We start from the raw sequence: 17,772 nt of genomic DNA on the forward strand, positions 1-17,772 counted from the left end.
ATTGGATTATGTGTTGTTGTTTTTTTTTCTCTTTTGGTATGAGTTGTATGATTTCTTTATGTATTTTGGATATTAACCCTTTTTTTTGATGTATCATTTACAAATATCTTCTCCTATTTAGTTAGGCTGTCTTTTTGTTTTATTGATGATTTCCTTCACTGTGCAAGAGCTTTTTATTTTCATTTAGTCTCACTAGTTTATTTTTGCTTTTGTTTCCCTTGCCCGAGGAGACCTATTTAGAAAAATGTTGCTAAGGCTGATGTCAAAGTGCTTACTGCTTATGTTTTCTTCTGGGAGTTTTATGACTTCAGGTCTCATATTTAGATCTTTACTTAATTTTGAGTGTATTTTTGTGTAAGAAAGTGGTTCAATTTCATTCTTTTACATGTAGCTGTCCAGTTTGCCCAAAATCATTTGTTGAAGAGGGTATCTTTTTCTCATTGTATATTCTTGCCTCCTGGGCATAGATTTATTGATCATTTAAGTGTGGATTTACATCTGGGTTCTCTATTCTGTTTTATTGATCTGTGTGTCTTTTTTGGGGGAGGGTCAGTAACATACTGGTTTTGTTACTATAACTTTATAGTATATTTTGGAATCTGGGATTTTTCTACCTACAGCTTTGTTCTTTACCATGATAGCTTTGACTATTTGAGGTCTTTTGTGGTTCCAGATCAATTTTAGTATTATTTGTTCAGTTTTGTGAAAAATGCTATTGGTATTTTGATAGGGATTATTGTATTTATAGAATGTTTTGGGTAGTATGCATATTTTAACAATATTCTTTCAATATTTTCAATATTCTTTTCCATTTGTTTGGGTCATCTTCAGTTTTTTTCATCCGTGTCTTATAGTTTTTAGACTATAGGTATTTTATCTCCTTGGTTCAGTTAACCCTAGGCATTTATTCTCTTTGGTGTAATTGTAAATGGGATTGTTTTCTTAATTTATCTTTAGGCTATTCCATTATTAGTATATAAATGTAACAGTTGCATATTAGCTTTGTATTCTGCAACTTTGCTGAATTCATTTATTCTAGTAGTATTTAGTGGACTCTTTGGAGTTTTCTATATAATTATATAGGTTAATTATATAATTATATAATGTATATATGTGTATACTTATATATGTTTAATTATATATATATTTAGCAGTTTTACATCTATGTTCATCAGGGATATTGGCCTATAGTATTTTTTTTGATATCAGGGTAATGCTATCCTCATGGAATGACTTTGGAAGTTTTCCTTTGTCTTTTATTTTTTCTGGAATAGTTTGAGAAGAATAGGTATTCACTTTTCTTTAAATGTTTGATAGAATTCACCTGTGAAGCTATCCAGTCCTGGACTTCTGTTTGTTAGGAGTTTTTTGACTACCAGTTCAATTTTGTTACTAGTAAGTGGTCTGTTCAAATTTGCTATTTCTTCCTGATTCTGTTATGGAAAGTTATATTTTTTAGGAATTTATCAATATGTTTTATAGTTTGCTCAATTTGTTTCCATATAATTTTTCATAGTTTGTCTTCTATTTTTTTGTATTTTTGTGGTGGTGTTCTTTATCTTCCTTCATTTCTGATTTTATTTATTTAAGTTCTCTTACTTTCTTGATGCATCTAGCTAAGATTTATAAATTTTGTTTATTTTTTTTATAAAGACTCAGGTCTTGGTTTCATTGATCTTTTCTATTTTTTCTAGGCTTTATTTATTTCTACTATAATTCATTCATTCTTTCTCTTTCTTTCTCTTTTTAAAAAAGTGTATGTATTTGTTGGTATGTATTTGATGCTGTATTTGTTCTTCTTTTTTGTTTCCTTTAGTGTAAGGTTAGATTTACTTGAGACTTTCTTGTTGCTTGAGGTAGGCCTGTTCACTATAAACTTCCCTCTTAGAACTGCTTTTGCTGTATTCCAAAGATTTTGGACAATTGTATTCACATTTGTCTCCATGTATTTTTTATTTCCTCTTTGATTTATTCATTGATCCATTTTTTAAATTGGCACGTTGTTTAGCCTCCAAGTGTTTTTTTTTTTTTTAGTTTTTTCCCCTTGTAATTCATTTCTAGTCCCATATATTGTAGTCAGAAAAGCTGCTTGATATAAATTTGAAATTTCTTAAATTTTTTTTTTTTAGATTTTATTTATTCATGAGAGAAACAGAGATTGAGAGAGAGGCATAGGCAGAGGGAGAAGCAGGCTCCATGCAGGGAGCCAGATGTGAGACTCGATCCTGGGACTCCAGGATCACACCCTGAGCCAAAGGCAGACACTCAACCACTGAGCCACCCAGGCATCCTGAAATTTCTTAAGTTTATTGAGACTTTTTCTGTGGCTTTGCATGTAATCTATCCTTGAAAATATACCACATCCACTTGGAAAAAAAATGCATATTCTTCTGTTTGGAAGGAACATTCTATATATATCTATATATATCTGTTCTATATTCATCTGGTCTAATGTGTTGTTCAAAGCCACTATTTCCTTGTTGACTTTTTGTCTGGATGATTTGTCCAGTGATGTAAATATGCTATTAAAGTCTCCCACTGTTTTTGTATTACTGTCAATTTCTGCCTTTACACCTTTTAATATTTAGTTTATGTATTTAGGTGCTCCTTTGCTGGGTACATAGATATTTAAAATTGTTATAGAATCTTGTTGGATTGATCCCTTTATCATTATGTAATGCCCTTCCCTGGCTAATGCTACAGTCTTTGTTTTTAAGCTTTATTTTGTCTGGTATAAGTTACTACTTTGGCTTTTGGTTCTTGCTTCCATTTGCATGGGATATCTTTTCCATCCCTTTATTTTTGCTCTGAATGTGTCTTCAGGTCTGTAGAGAATCTCTTACAGCATGTAAATAAGTCTTGTTTTCTTTTTATCCATTCATTCATTCTATGTCTTTTGATTGAAGCATTTAGTCCATTTACAATTAAAGTAGCTATGGGTAAGTATGTACTTTTTGTCATTTTGTTGTTTTCTGGTGTTTTTCATAGTTCCTCTCTTTTCCTCTCTTGTTGACTTCCTTTGTATTTTGATGACCCTTTTTAGTGTTACTCTTGAATCCTTTTTCTTTATTTTTTGTGTAGGTATTATAGGTTTTTTATCTGGGGTTACCATTGGATTCATATATAACATTGCATGTGTATAACAGCCTATGTTAAGTTTGTTGTTGCTAAGTTTGAATACATTCTGAAAGCACTAAATTTTTAGTCTCCCCTCCAGTTTTTATGTCTATAATGTCATATTTTACATATTTTTATTTTGTGTATCCTTGATTAATTTTATAGATATAATTGATTTTACTACTTTTGTGTTTTAATATCTATTTATGTTATTAATAAGCAATTAGTAATTAATCTATCTTTAAAAATTACTTGTTTTTACCTAGGACTTTTTTTTTTTTTTTTTATAATTTTCTTACCCTAGAAATGGGCTTTTCTTTCTACTTAAAGAATTCCCTTCGATATTATTTGCAATATTGAAGGGCTTGTTGAGTGGTGGTGAACTACTTTAACTTTTATCTGGGAAACTCCATCTCTCTTCAATTCTGAATGATAAGCTTGCCTAGTAGGGTATTCATTGTTGTAGGTCTTTTCCTTTCGGTACTTTGAATATATCATGCCACTACCTTCTGACTTGCCAAGTATCTGGTGAAAAATGAGCTGTGAGCCTTGTGGGGTTTCCCTTGTAGGTAACTGTGTTTTTTTTTTTTTTTCTCCCTCTTCCTACCTCTAAGATTCTCTATCATAACTTTTTGCCATTTTAATTATTGTGTATTGGTTTGGACCTTCTTGGGTTTATCATAATTGTTAGAGTTTCTCTGCTTCCTGGACTTGGATATTTGTTTTCTTATTCCAGATTAGGGAAGTTTTCAGCTATTTCTTCAATGCTTTTCTGCTTCTCTCTCTCAGATCCCTATAATATGAATGTTATTACCCTTGATGATGCAGAGTTGCCTTAACCTATTATCATTTTTTATTATCGATCTTCCTTTTTCTGTTCAAGTTGGTTGTTTGCCATTACCCTGCCTTCCAGATTGCTGTTGATTCATTCTTTTGTATCCTTTTATCTGCTGTTGATTCCCTTTTCTATATTTTTCATTTTAGTTACTATATTCTTCTGATTGGTTCTTTTTAATATTTTCTAGATCTTTGTTGAAATTCTCACGGATTCATCTGCTCTTCTTTCAAGTGAGTAGTATCTTTATGACCTTTACTTTGAATTCTTGCAAGTATATTGCTTATATCCGTTTAATTTAGCTCTTTTTCTGTGATGTTTGTGGTGTTCTTTTGCTGGAGAGGTATCCCTCTGTTTCCTTACTTTTTTCTCTTAGGTAGGTAAGCTATTATTTCTGATTTAGAATGTAGTGGACTTGAATAGGAGAGATCTTGTGATGCTCTATAGCATAATATCCCCTGGTCACCAGAACTAGGCATTCCAGAGCTGTCCATCCACTGTGTGGTCTACATGTGCCCTCCTTTTGTGACTAAGAATGCTGTGGGCACACTAGTGGTAGGGGCTGCTCTTCAGTTCAGCTAATTCCAATGACCCACTTTGCTTTCTGTGGGGACACTGGGTAGGCTTTACTCCCTGTCCTGTTTAGAGGCCTGGCTTTAGCCATCTGGATTCACTGGTAGGTGGGGCCAGCACTCATACTAGCTGTCTGCAAGTAGCTTCTGTCATAGCTAGGTACACTGAAGGGCAGGGCTTGCTCCCTGCACAGCCAGCTAAGAGGCCCAGCTGTAGGAACTGCAGGCACACTACTGTGCAGTTATTTCCTTATCTCCTTAGAGCAGGATTCAGTTTGACATGGTGCTGATCTGGTCTGGCCATGGCTGCTGCTAGGAGCAGAGGGACAGTACCCACTTTGTAGGGGCACCTTCCAACCTCAGTGGCTTGGGTGACTCAGGTTTGCAGTGATGTGTTGGTGCAGGGCATGTGGTGTTGGCAAGGTAGATAAAGATGATTAGAACTGGCTCCCACCAAGTGTTCAGCTCTCTAGGCTGGGGTAAGGCAAGAAAAATGGTGCCCATCAGTACTTTTGTTCCCAGAGATATCTGCAGATCCCTGCTTTTCATGCACCCTTTCTAAATTAGTATATCTACATGTATACTCCAGGCATTTTTCAAGCTGTTGCTTCTGTGTCTGAGGGCAAATTATTTAGAGTGATGATTTTTCCAGGGCAGGGACTCAGTATCCTTTCACCCTCAGGCTCTTTTGGAGTTAAACCCCACTGACTTTTATAGCTCCTGGAGATAAGCCCTGCTGATTTTCAAACCCAGACATCAGAGGACTCATCTTTCTTGTGTGGATCCCAGGCTGGGAGTGCACAGTGTGGGTGGGGTCTGGTCCCCTTGCTTCTCAGTGATTATGATGCCCTTCCCATTCATGGTTAATCACTCTGGCATTTTGATTCTTAACCAGGTGACTGCCCCTCCTATCCTTTTTGATGTGGTCTTCTCTCTATGACTTAGCTGTGGAAGATCTTTTATGCCAGTTTTCAGGTCATTATCTGAGTTAATTGCATAGATATAGTTGTTGCCTTTGTATGCTGTGGGATGAAGTGAGCTCAGGATCCTCCTACTCTGGTACCTTCCCAACTTCCCTATCTTCTCATTTAAAATTTTTTCCTCAGGTTGGTTGTATTCCTGTATTCTTTCAGATCACTGCTCTGTTTTTCTAGGTCATTTAATCTACTGTTGATTCTCTCTAGTGTGTTTTTCTTTTCATTTTGTTCTTCAGCTCTGTATCTTGTTATATTTTCTATCTCTTTGTTGAAGTTCTCACTGAATTTACCCACTCTTCTCTAAGTCTGATGAACATTTTTATGACCATTACTTTGAATTGTCAGGTAGCTAATCTCTATTTTGTTTAGTTCTTTTAAGTTTCGTATTGTTCCTTTATTTGGAGTATATTCCTCTTCTCATTTTGTTTCTTTGAATTAGGCAAAACATCCACTGCTCTCAATATTAAAGGAGTAGCCTTGTGTAGGGACATCCCCTGTGTCAATAACATGTATCTGGTGGCTTTGACCAGCTGGCTGGAGCTTCCTGAAGTGCAGGTCAGGGTTTTGGAGCACTTTGCACCAGAGATCCTCTGGTAGGATGGCTAGAGCTGAGGCATGCATGCACTGAGGCTTTGTATGCAGGGGCATCCTGGTGGGATTGGTGGAGCAGAAACCAGCATGTCTTTGAGGTGCTCCATGCCCAGGCTATCTTGGTGAGATGGCTGGAACTATAGTAGGCATAGGTCAGGGGTATTAGGGTGTGTGCCACTCAAAGGCAGCTGTGGTGGGATGGTTAAAACTTGAGTATGTTATGGCAGGTGGCTACCTTGGGATGATGGCTGGAACTGTTGTGGGCTAAGAGTCTGAGGCTTGTGGAGGTGGCCAACTGGCTAGAGCATTTGGGCCCTGCTTCTGTCCTTGCTATCAGGTGGAGGGGGAACATAAATAGTGATTCTCACCAGCATCCAGGACCACAGAGAGAGTTGCAGTAGTTTTCCCACTGTCAGGCAGAAGCTCTAGGGGTTATAAATAAGTTTCCTTCACTTATAGTCCAGTTACCCTTTAAACTGCTGCTTTTTTGTTTTGTTTTGTTGTATCTCAGGTTGGGGGATTTCCATCAGTACCATGTATATGTTTTTCCTGTTGTTCTTTGTGAGGTTCCTCTATTTGTATGGTCAACTCTTGATTTCCCTTTCAATTACGAATAATAACCTTGTTGGTTAGAGTATCATTTTTTCTAAGCTTATTTTTCCTCTTAGCACTTTGAATAATTCATATCTGTTACTTCTGGCCTTCAAGGTTTGTTTCTTCTGAAAAATAAGCTGATAGTCTTATGGTGGTTCCTTTATATGTAACTAATTTATTTTTCTTGCTTTCAAAATTTTCTTATGTTTAATTTTTAACATTTGTATTATCATTGTCTTTGGACTTCTCTTGTTTGGGATACTGTATGCTTCTTGGGTCTGCATGTCTGTTTCCTTTTTATGGTATTTTTCAGCTATCATATCTTCAAATAAGTTTTCTGCTCCTTTTTCTCTTCTCCTCATGAGACCTTTATAGTATGAATCTTAGTATGCTTGATATTATCCCAGAGGTATGTTAAACTATCCCTATTTCCAAAAAAAATCTTTTGTTTGCTGATTAGTTTGAGTCCTTTCCACTACCATGTCTTCCAGATTGCTAATCCATTCTTCTCTATCATCTAATCTGTTTGCTCCCTCAGTGTATTTTTCATTTGTTATTGTAGCCTTCAGATCTGATTAGTACCTTCTTATATTTTCCCTTTAAGTTCTGTGTTTATCCATTCTTCTCCTAAATTCAGTAAGCATATTTATTGACCATTACTTTGAACTCTATCAGGTAGACTGCTCATCCTTCTCATTCAGTTCTTTTCCTGAATGCCTTTTTTTTTTTTTTTTTTTTGGTCTTTTTCCTTTTTAATTTTTCTTTCATTTGGAACCAATTTCTCTGTCTCTTCATTTTGCCTAACTCTGCTTCTATATATTAGGTAGTTCATCTAGGTATACTAGTCTTGAAGGACTGGCCTTATGTAGGAGATCCTATGGGGCCTGGAAATGCAATCACCTGCCCATTTAACTCAGGTGCTCCAGGGCTGTTCACTCTGTGGGCTGGTACATTCCCCTATTGCAGTGATGCTAGACTGCTGTGGGTGAGTGCTATACAAGAGTGGCCCCCGTCCCAGCTGGCTGTGCATCTGGCAGCAACTGATGTAGGGTATGCTAATGGGATTAGGCTGTGCCTAGCCTGGCTGGGTGTAAGGGCTTGCTGAGATGCAGGGTTGTACAGGGATCTCAGTGGGACATGTTCCCTGGTATTAGGAATCTAGGAGGATTCCAGAATAGTACTTGCCAGTGCTGGGATCAGTGTGGCAGAATTGAGTGAATAAAAATGGCTGTTGCCAGTGTTTCTGTCTCTTTGGAGAGCCCCAGCTGTCTCCTGACTCTGGCAGGTACTCCAAAATTATTAAGTGGGTCTCCTTTTCCTGTGGTGTGTGTACTTTTCTTTTTTTTTAATTTATGATAGTCACAGAGAGAGAGAGACAGAGAGAGAGAGACAGAGAGAGAGAGACAGAGACACAGGCAGAGGGAGAAGCAGGCTCCATGCACTGGGAGCCCGACGTGGGATCTGATCCCGGGTCTCCAGGATTGCGCCCTGGGCCAAAGGCAGGCGCCAAACCGCTGCGCCACCCAGGGATCCCGTGTGTGTACTTTTCAATCTGATATTTGTACAGTGGTTTCTGGGTTGAGTACATGAGCCTTTTTTAATAATGGGTTTTCCTTTCCCTGAAGTTCTATAATTTTTTTGGATATACTCCCTTTTGGTTTTCATAGTCATGTGTTTTGGGGACTTACGTCTACTGTGCAGGATGTACGGGTTAGGGTTCCTGAAACTGATCTCAAATACCTTGCTTCTCAGGGAAAAGTTAATACCTTTGAGAACTCTCCTGACCATGGAACCCTGTGCCAGGTGTGTTTTCTTTAGTGAGACCATATCTCTGCCTCTTCTACCTATCTCAGTGCTTTTTCCTTTTGTGAAGGCTCTGTTCATCCAGTTTCTATGTTCCCTTCTGTGGGAATTACTCTGAATGTAATTGTAGATTTTTGTGTCCATTGGAGGAGGTGAGCTCAGCATCTTCCTATGCTGCTATCTTGAACTACCCCCGCCCCCAGCAAAGTTATTACAATTAGTTAATAGTTGTCTTTGGTAACATAAAAAATCCTGGTTCATACTCCATTTTACAGGCTATTTCCAGAAAATTACTACTTAAGATTTAGTTTTTATATGTTAGAAAAGCAAGTTATATTTGTTAGTCTAGGTAAATATGAGTAGGAAGACAGTAACAGATCGTCATGTGTGTCTGTGTCCTGTTTTTCATGTGGGGTGAAGATAGATGGAGCATTGGTGACAGAATTAAAACTCCTATTTTTCCATATAGTGTCTATTTCATAATTTTAAAGATGATAATCTAATGATAGGTGTTGACAATTAGAGTTTTCACTCTTAAGATTTCTCTCTTTGGTTGATTACAGAGAGAGCTCGTTGAAGGTCAGTCTTAGCTTAGTGTCCACTTCCAAAGAGGTAACAGCTAGTTCCTGCTTCAGAGTCCCTGTGCTTACTGCTCATCCCCAGCAAGTGCCAATTATAGAATTTATATGAATGGTGCCCCTTGGGGTTATCACTGTGGCAACGCACATGCAAAACTGTAACTGTCCAAGGCAAAGATCTTCTAAGCCAGAAATAAAATCCATAGTCGATATGTATTTTTGTCTTTTTTTTTTAGTCTAAAGGAAGTTCTGAATATCAACCAAGATTACATCACAAAAACTTTAAATGTATTTACAGAGTGAATAAGTTACATAGATCAACTTTGAATATGTTTCTGATGTGCAACTGGTTTACATGCACACAGCTAACACTTGACAGCATTAGTTTTAAGGAGCAAACTTAAGAATGGCCTTTTTCATATATGTTACAAATAAAATATGATATTTCTTAAGTAACAAAGTAACAACTCATAGTTTATCTTTATGATTCTACTTCTGGCTATCCAAATGGATATTAAAATATGCATGCATGACAGGTGAAAAGACTTGGATTTTATAATGTGAATTTCTTTAACTTTTTTCTACAAAATGGCAAAGTTGATTAAAATTAACACTCATCCTTTGTAGTATAAATATGCTCATATAAGCAACCTTCTAGTAAAAAGCAGCCAAGACCCTTACAAAAAGGTCTATCTGGACCATATTTGGTGCTAGGGTCCTAATCACAGACTCCTGCAAAGAGATTCAGGGCTTTCGGAAACAGTAGCCTAGCAACATAAGAAAGGTACTTCATAGCAGCTCCTTTTAGATACAGTAATTGTATTCAAATTACAGTGTATATTAAATTGTCCACTTACAACTCCCTTTTCACATAAACAGGCTGTCAGCTTTTGACCGTCTTACAGTTTTCAGTGGCCAGCTTCATTCTGCCTGCCCCTTCCTTAGCCCACCAAAAAAAGGAAAAAGGAAAAAAAAAAAAGGAAAAATAAAAGAATGTACAAGTTTTAGGATATAAATTTTTTTTTTTTTTTTTTTTTTTTGTGAAGAAAACATTGCACTTTTGCCAATCTAAAATTGTTTCTAGAAAGGAAGGTAATTCAGTGTAGTCGGCTTTGGTATGCAATGGAAGTCACTTTCTTCAGTAGTGAGTTGCATCTGCTCAGTAAAATGGTAACACCTTTGTGCCACACAGCATAACGGATGGAGTCTGTCCCAGAATGTTCTATGCTACCTTGGTTTTTAGAGTATTGCTACACGTTGGAAGTTCTGTCATCCTGTTTAGAAAACCTACAGGTAACAAGAGGGAGAACAGTCTGACCAAGCCTTCTGAAGGCTGAAAAGACACAGAATGACGTCACCCCAGCATGACAGCACCCCCAGTTTGGAACCCACGGGGGCTGGGAGGCTCCTGTCAGAGACTAGTGCCAGAAACACTGGAGTCTGGAAGAAAAGCTGTGAGGACCCGGTAACTCTGGGCCCTGCGAATCATGTCCCGGATCTCCATGTTCAGCTCCATCAGCTTAGTGCAGATTTCGGTCAGGCTCTGGTTGGACCCCACCAACGCGTAAGTACCCGTTTGTCCCAGAGTTTGATGGCGGAAATAAATATTCAGTAGTGTCTGGACCTCATCATCAGAACTGCTTCCAAAGATGTCATTGGGCCACAAACTTCTGCAGTCAAAAAATAGCATAGATTATAGAGGCATTATTGGTCACATGGTTGAAAGGTTATGAGCCTCTGTAGTATAAGAATATTACTTAAAAAAACTAGCTTTGAGATATAACTCACATATGTTAATTCATCTGAAGCCTACAACTCAGCGGCTTTTAGTATATTCAGAGGCTTGCAAATATCATCATAGCCGATAGTAGAATGTTATTGGTTTTGATGAAAATATCTAAAGCTTCTAAATATCAGACTAGAATTTGAAAATCATAAAAATTGTATTTGCTATAGCATTCTGGTTCCAATGAATGTGAATATACTATCAAACTGTAGGGAGAAAAGGATACATTCAAATGATAGTTTTCAAAGCATACCCCAACTTATTTTAAAGTGTTTCAACATTTTAGGGATGACAAAACACCAGAAATAACACCTATACTTTAAACATATAAGTTCTGAAATGGGATATTTCTGGCATGGTATGGTAAAGATCTGAGAAGGACGTGTATAAAATATCTAGATGTTCCTTCTGTAGTGATTCAGTTCCCAACCATGACAAAGTAACTGTCAGGTATATATTTCCTTTAACCATTTCTAAAAGAAATAGTTACCTGCATTCCCTGATTTGCCGTAAAGCCTTTCCAAGTTCATTGTTCTTCAGGCACTCTAGCATGGACTGGATGGCTGCTTCGGTGGATGTGAAGGTCGGCTCAGACCACGCACCCTCTATATAAAGAGGGTCAGCTGCAATGGCTGCAGTGGCCTCCTTCAGATTTTTCTTTAAGTCACTCAGTTCCCTGGACATGTTTAGCAGCTGTTGAGAAAATCATTTTTACTGTATTAGTTGTAGGCTAGATTTTGCATCCCCAGGAGAGAAATTTTTTCTTATATAAGGTCTGGTTAAGCACAAGTTTAATATCCTAGTAAACTAAAATCAAACAAATAAAACTATATTGGTATGTGCAGGGGGTTAAACACATTGTGTAACTTTCTGTATCAACTGCTGGGATACCCTCCTTACATGAGAGGTTAACATTTCCTTTCAAATGTTTTCTATTTAAGTAGAAGGGCATATCTGGAGTTAAAAATGCATAAGACTTGGGTAGAGCTGGGTTCAAATGCCAATTCTGCACTGCATTGTGAGACCACAATCAAGTAAATGGACTTTGACGGGCTTCAGTTTTCTCACATGTGAGACATAAGACATTACACACCTCACATGTAATTCTAAAGATGAGATGACGTATATAAAATGCTTAGTACAGTTTGGCACATAAATGCTTAATCAGTGTAATCCTGAACATGGATCTTGTTTGAAAAATAACCTTTTTAAATCATTTGTATGCCATGGGAAAAGATGAAAGATAAGGAAGAGGAAAAATCTCAAGGTAATGTTAGTATTCATGTTACTGAGGTAAGAGATTTTACCTCAAAATTACTCATACCCAAAGCTAAATCCTAAAAAGAGAACCTATGTCACTTCTTAGTGCCCCCAAAATATACTATGGAAGTCACCTATTTTGTAATTTGATCTCAAGAGCAGTTTAAAAAAGTTGATGTGCATTTAAAAGTTTGTTTTCCTTTGTTTTTTTTTTTTTTTTTTTTTTAAGATTTTATTTATTCATGAGAGACAGAGAGAGCGAGGCAGAGACACAGGCAGAGGGGGAGAAGCAGGCTCCATGCAGGGAGCCTGATGTGGGACTCGATCCTGGGTCTCCAGGATCAGGCCCTGGGCTGAAGTCGGCGCTAAACTGCTGAGCCACCAAGGCTGCCCAAAAGTTTGTTTTCCTTTGTAATATAAGTTGGTGATGTCTGTTTTCTTTGGAAAGCTGATTTACCAACATCTTCATCTTTACTCATTCCCAGCTAGCTTACTGGACCATGTATAGAACCAAAGCCCTCCAGAATTGTCTTCACACAGGTGTCTATTAAATACAGTACCTACTCCAATACTAGGTTTAAATTTACTGAGGTAATCCTTTATCAAAGGAAGAGCTTGGGAAAATGGCAGAGTAGGAGGATCCTGAGCTCACTTCCTCCCATGGACACACCGAAGCTACAACTACATCTAATGCCACTCCCTCTGATAACAACCTTAGGACTAGAATAACAGTTCTTCCACAGCTTAAGACCTAAAAAAAGCCTCATTGATTAAGGGTAGGAGAGGCAGAAGGGGCAGAGACATTGTCAAGAACCAAACCCCAGGTGTGGCGATTCATAAGAAGAAGGGATATCACAGGTATAGAGGGTCCTTCCTGAGGAGTGAGGGGGATCAAGCCCCACATCAGGCACCCCCTGTCTTGGGGATCAGCCTTGGGGGGAAGATAAGCTCCTATAACATCTGGCTTTGAAAATCGGTGAGGCTCCAGAAGAGTGGGAGGATGATAGTAAACTGAGACTGCTTTTAAAGGGCCAGCATGTTATATAAATCACTCTGAGACTCATTAGAGAGGCAGTAGTATGAAAAGCACCTGAGTTATATATGAGGATTTATGGACTTTTAGGGCATGTGTCAGACAGGCAGGGGTCTGTAGGAGCTTTCTCTGGGAATAGAAGTTTTGGCAGCCAACATTTTCCTTCCTCTCCTTAAGTCTAGCTGGCCTGATGCTGGTGGTAGCCAACCCTGACAATCTCTAACTAGTTTGCTAGCAGTGCTCGCCCTGTCCTAGCAGATACTCCTCCTGCCACATGTGGCAGGCAGCCCCAGCCAGGATGGGCATGGGCAGGCTTCTCAGCCAGATTACTAGGGGCTAATCCCATCCACCAGCAGGTCTGCAGTAGCTGCAGCCAGGTGACTCAGCCAGCCTACCTGGGGTCAGCCTTGCTTACCACCCTGTCTGAAACAATCCTAGCCCAGTCACAAAAGGAAGACACATGTCAATGCTACCCAGGGCAACTTACAGGTTTAATGCAATCCCTATCACAATACCATGGACTTTCTTCAGAGAGTTGGAACAAATTATTTTAAGATTGTGTGGAATCAAACAAGATCCCGAATAGCCAGGGGAATTTTAAAAAAGAAAACCATATCTGGGGGCATCACACTGCCAGATTTCAGGTTGTACTACAAAGCCGTGGTCATCAAGACAGTGTGGTACTGGCACAAAAACAGACACATAGATCAATGGAACAGAATAGAGAACCCAGAAATGGACCCTCAACTTTATGGTGAACTAATATTCGACAAAGGAGGAAAGACTATCCACTGGAAGAAAGACAGTCTCTTCAATAAATGGTGCTGGGAAAATTGGACATCCACATGCAGAAGAATGAAACTAGACCACTCTCTTGCACCAGACACAAAGATAAACTCAAAATGGATGAAAGATCTCAATGTGAGATAAGGTTCCACCAAACTCCTAGAGGAGAACACAGGCAACACCCTTTTTGAACTTGGCCACAGTAACTTCTTGCAAGATACATCCATGAAGGCAAAAGAAACAAAAGCAAAAATGAACTATTGGGACTTCAAGATAAGAAGCTTTTGCAAAGCAAAGGATACAGTCAACAAAACGAAAAGACAACCTACAGAATGGGAGAAGATATTTGCAAATGACGTATCAGATAAAAGGCTAGTTTCCAAGATCTATAAAGAACTTATTAAACTCAACACCAAAGAAACAAACAATCCAATCATGAAATGGGCAAAAGACATGAAGAGAAATCTCACAGAGGAAGACCTAGACATAGCCAACAAGCGCATGAGAAAATGCTCTGCATCACTTGCCATCAGGGAAATACAAATCAAAACCACAATGAGATACCACCTCCCGCCAGTGAGAATGGTAAAAATTAACAAGACAGGAAACCACAAATGTTGGAGAGGATGTGGAGAAAGGGGAACCCTTTTGCACTGTTAGTGGGAATGTGAACTGGTGCAGCCACTCTGGAAAACTGTGTGGAGGTTCCTCAAAGAGTTAAAAATAGATCTGCCCTACAACCTAACAACTGCACTTCTGGGGATTTACCCCAAAGATACAGATGCAACAAAACACTGGGACACCTGCACCCCCATGTTTATAGCAGCAATGTCCACAACAGCCAAACTGTGGAAGGAGCCCCGGTGTCCATCGAAAGATGACTGGATAAAGAAGATGTGGTTTATGTATACAATGGAATATTCCTCAGCCATTAGAAACGACAGATACCCACCATTTGCTTCAACGTGGATGGAACTGGAGGGTATTATGCTGAGTGAAGTAAGTCAATCGGAGAAGGACAAACATTATATGTTCTCATTCATTTGGGGAATATGAATAATAGTGAAAGGGAATAGAAGGGAAGGGAGAAGTGGGTAGGAAATATCAGAAAGGGAGACAGAACATAAAGACTCCTAACTCTGGGAAATGAACTAGAGGTAGTGGAAGGGGAGGAGGGCAGGGGGTGGGGGTGAATGGGTGACGGGCACTGAGGGGGGCACTTGACGGGATGAGCACTGGGTGTTATTCTGTATGTTGGCAAATTGAACACCAATAAAAATAAATTTATTATTAAAAAAATAAGTCAATCGGAGAAGGACAAACATTATATGGTCTCATTCATTTGGGGAATATAAAAAATAGTGAAAGGGAATAAAGGGGAAAGGAGAAAAAAATAAGTGGGAAATATCAGAAAGGGAGACAGAACATAAAGACTCCTAACTCTGGGAAACGAACTAGGGGTGGTGGAAGGGGAGGTGGGCGGGAGGTGGGGGTGATTGGGTGACGGGCACTGAGGTGGGCACTTGACAGGATGAGCTCGCAGTGTTATTCTCTATGTTGACAAATTGAACACCAATAAAAAGTTTATATAAAAAAAAAAGGCACATAAAGCCCACAAAAAGGACACCCTGGGAGTGCCTAGTTCTGGTGACCAGGGAATGTACTACAAGGCTCCACAGGACACCTTCTGTATCAGGCTACTACTTTCAAGACCTAATATATAGAAACAGAATTATACAAAATGAGGGAAGAGGGGAGTATGTTCCAAATGAAAGAACAAGATAAAAAATCAGAAAAATTACTAAACAAAACAGATAAGACTTTGAAGTCATGGTCATAAACTAAACTTGAGTTTAGTAGTTTTATCTTTCTGTTGAAATTCTAAGTCCTGAACTACTAAGAGAAAATACAAACAAGAACCAGTTAGAGTTGGAGAATACAGTAACTAAAATGAAATACAGAGGGAATTAGAGATGTAGAAGAATGGGTCAGTGATCTGGAAGACAGAGTAATGAAGAGCCCCCAAGTTGAACGCAAAAAGAAAACTGAATTTTAAAAAATGAGGATAAGTTAAAGGGCCTCTAGACAATATCAGTTTTACTAACATTTACATTATAGGGGTCAGAAGGAGAAGAGAGAAAGAAAGAAGGAAAGAAAGAAAAAGGAAAGAAAGAAAGAAAGAAAAGAAAGAAAGAAAAGAAAGAGAAACTTCCTTAACCTGGAGAATGAGACAGACATCCAGGTCCGGAAGTACAGAGAGACTCTAATAAGATGAACCCAAGAAATTCACATAATATTTAAAATGTCAAAAATTAGAGAATCTAAAAAGCAGCATTAGGAAGGCAATTAGTTACACTGGAGGGAAGCCTCATAAAGCTGTAAGCTGATTTCTTAGCAGACTTAGGATATATCATGCCACTTCCTTTTGGCCTGCACAATGCTGAAAGGAAAAAAAAAACTACAGATCTTCTTTATCCATTCATCTGTTGATGCGCATCTGGCCTCTTTCACAATTTAGCTATTATTGGTAATGCTGCTATATTGTGGTGCATGTGTCCCTTCACGTCGGTATTTTTGCATCCTTTGGGTAAATCCCTAGTAGTGTAATTGCTGGGTCAAAGAGTAATTCTACCTGTAACTTTTTGAGAAACCTCCACAATGTTTTCCAGAGTGGCCGCACCAGTTTGCTTTCCTACCAACAGTTTAAGAGGGTTTCCCTTTCTCAGTATCCTTACCAATACCTGTCATTTCTTGTGTTGTTAATTTTAGCCATTCTGATTAGTGTGAAGTGGTATCTCATCATTGTGTGTGTGTGTGTGTGTGTGTTTTAAGATTTATTTGAGAGAAAGAAAGAATGAGGGGGTGGGCATGAGGAGAAGGAGAGAATCTCCAGCAGACTCCCTGCTGAATGTGGAGCCTGACATGAGGCTTGATCCACAACACTGAGATCATGACTTGAGCCAAAACCAAAAGTCAGATACTCAACTGACTGAGCCACCAGGTATCCCTCTCATCATAGTTTTGATTTGTATTTCTGTGGTGATGAGTGATGTTGATCATCTTTTCATGCATCTTATTTTAAGCGAAATAAGTCTGAGAAAGACAAATACCATATGATTTCACTCACGTGGAATTTAAGAAACATATGAACATAGGGAAAAGAGAAGCAAAAAAGAGAGAGGCAAACCATAATGGACTCTTAACTATAGAGAACAACCTGCGGGTTAATGGAGGGGAGGCAGGGGATGGACTAAATAGGTGACAGGTACTAAGGAAGGCATTTGTTGTGATGAATCACTAAATTCTACTCCTGAAACCAGTATTACACTATCTATAATTTAAATAAAAACTTGAAACAAAAAGTACACAATAAAGAAGAAAAAAAAGACTAACCTTTAGCCAGACTCATCATGAAAGAGAGGACTTGAATGAATAAAATCAGAAGTAAAAGAGAATTTACAACTGACAGCACACATTACAAAGGACAATAATAGACTATTATGAAAAATTATACACCAACAAACTAGACAACCTAGAAGAAATGGATAAATACCTAGAAGCAATCTTCAAGACTGAATCAGGAATAGATAATTTGAATAGACCAATTACTAGTCATGAAATTGAATAATCCAAAAACTCCCCAAAACCAAAAAATTCAGGACCAGATGGCTTCTTAGGTGACTTCTACCAAACATGCAAAAAAAAAAAAAAAAAAAAAAAAAAAGTTTAATACCAACCTTCTCAAAGTATTCCAAAAATTGAAGAGGAAGGAATGATTCAAACTACTGTATAAGGCTAGTATTACCCTGATATCAAAATCAGACAAGCACAGTACAGAAA

The 17,772-nt window shown here is 38.2% G+C and overlaps 2 protein-coding genes across 9 annotated transcripts in view; one reads left to right on the forward strand and one right to left on the reverse strand.

Moving 5' to 3' along the window:
* The window catches only part of ZAR1L (zygote arrest 1 like), an 89,474-nt gene that overhangs the window by 26,630 nt on the left and 45,072 nt on the right, over positions 1–17,772 (forward strand). Inside the window, exon 4 of one of the 2 annotated variants that reach the window (XM_072795546.1) lies at positions 4,143–4,208. The exons of the other annotated variant lie outside the window; for it this stretch is intronic. Coding sequence (XP_072651647.1) covers positions 4,143–4,193 — 51 coding nt within the window. The 3' untranslated portion in view covers positions 4,194–4,208. Of the gene's footprint in view, positions 1–4,142; positions 4,209–17,772 lie in introns of those variants that run through there. 2 annotated transcript variants of the gene reach the window in all.
* Positions 9,282–17,772, reverse strand: part of FRY (FRY microtubule binding protein) — a 429,394-nt gene continuing 420,903 nt past the window's right edge. For all 7 annotated transcript variants that reach the window (XM_072795524.1, XM_072795520.1, XM_072795518.1 and 4 more), the window contains 2 exons: positions 11,344–11,546; positions 9,282–10,737 (listed from right to left, as the gene is read on the reverse strand). In XM_072795524.1, coding sequence (XP_072651625.1) covers positions 10,479–10,737; positions 11,344–11,546 — 462 coding nt within the window. In that variant the 3' untranslated portion in view covers positions 9,282–10,478. The remainder of the gene's footprint in view (positions 10,738–11,343; positions 11,547–17,772) is intronic.

This window comes from Canis lupus, chromosome 24, assembly GCF_048164855.1.
Source record: "Canis lupus baileyi chromosome 24, mCanLup2.hap1, whole genome shotgun sequence".
NCBI lineage: Eukaryota > Metazoa > Chordata > Mammalia > Carnivora > Canidae > Canis > Canis lupus.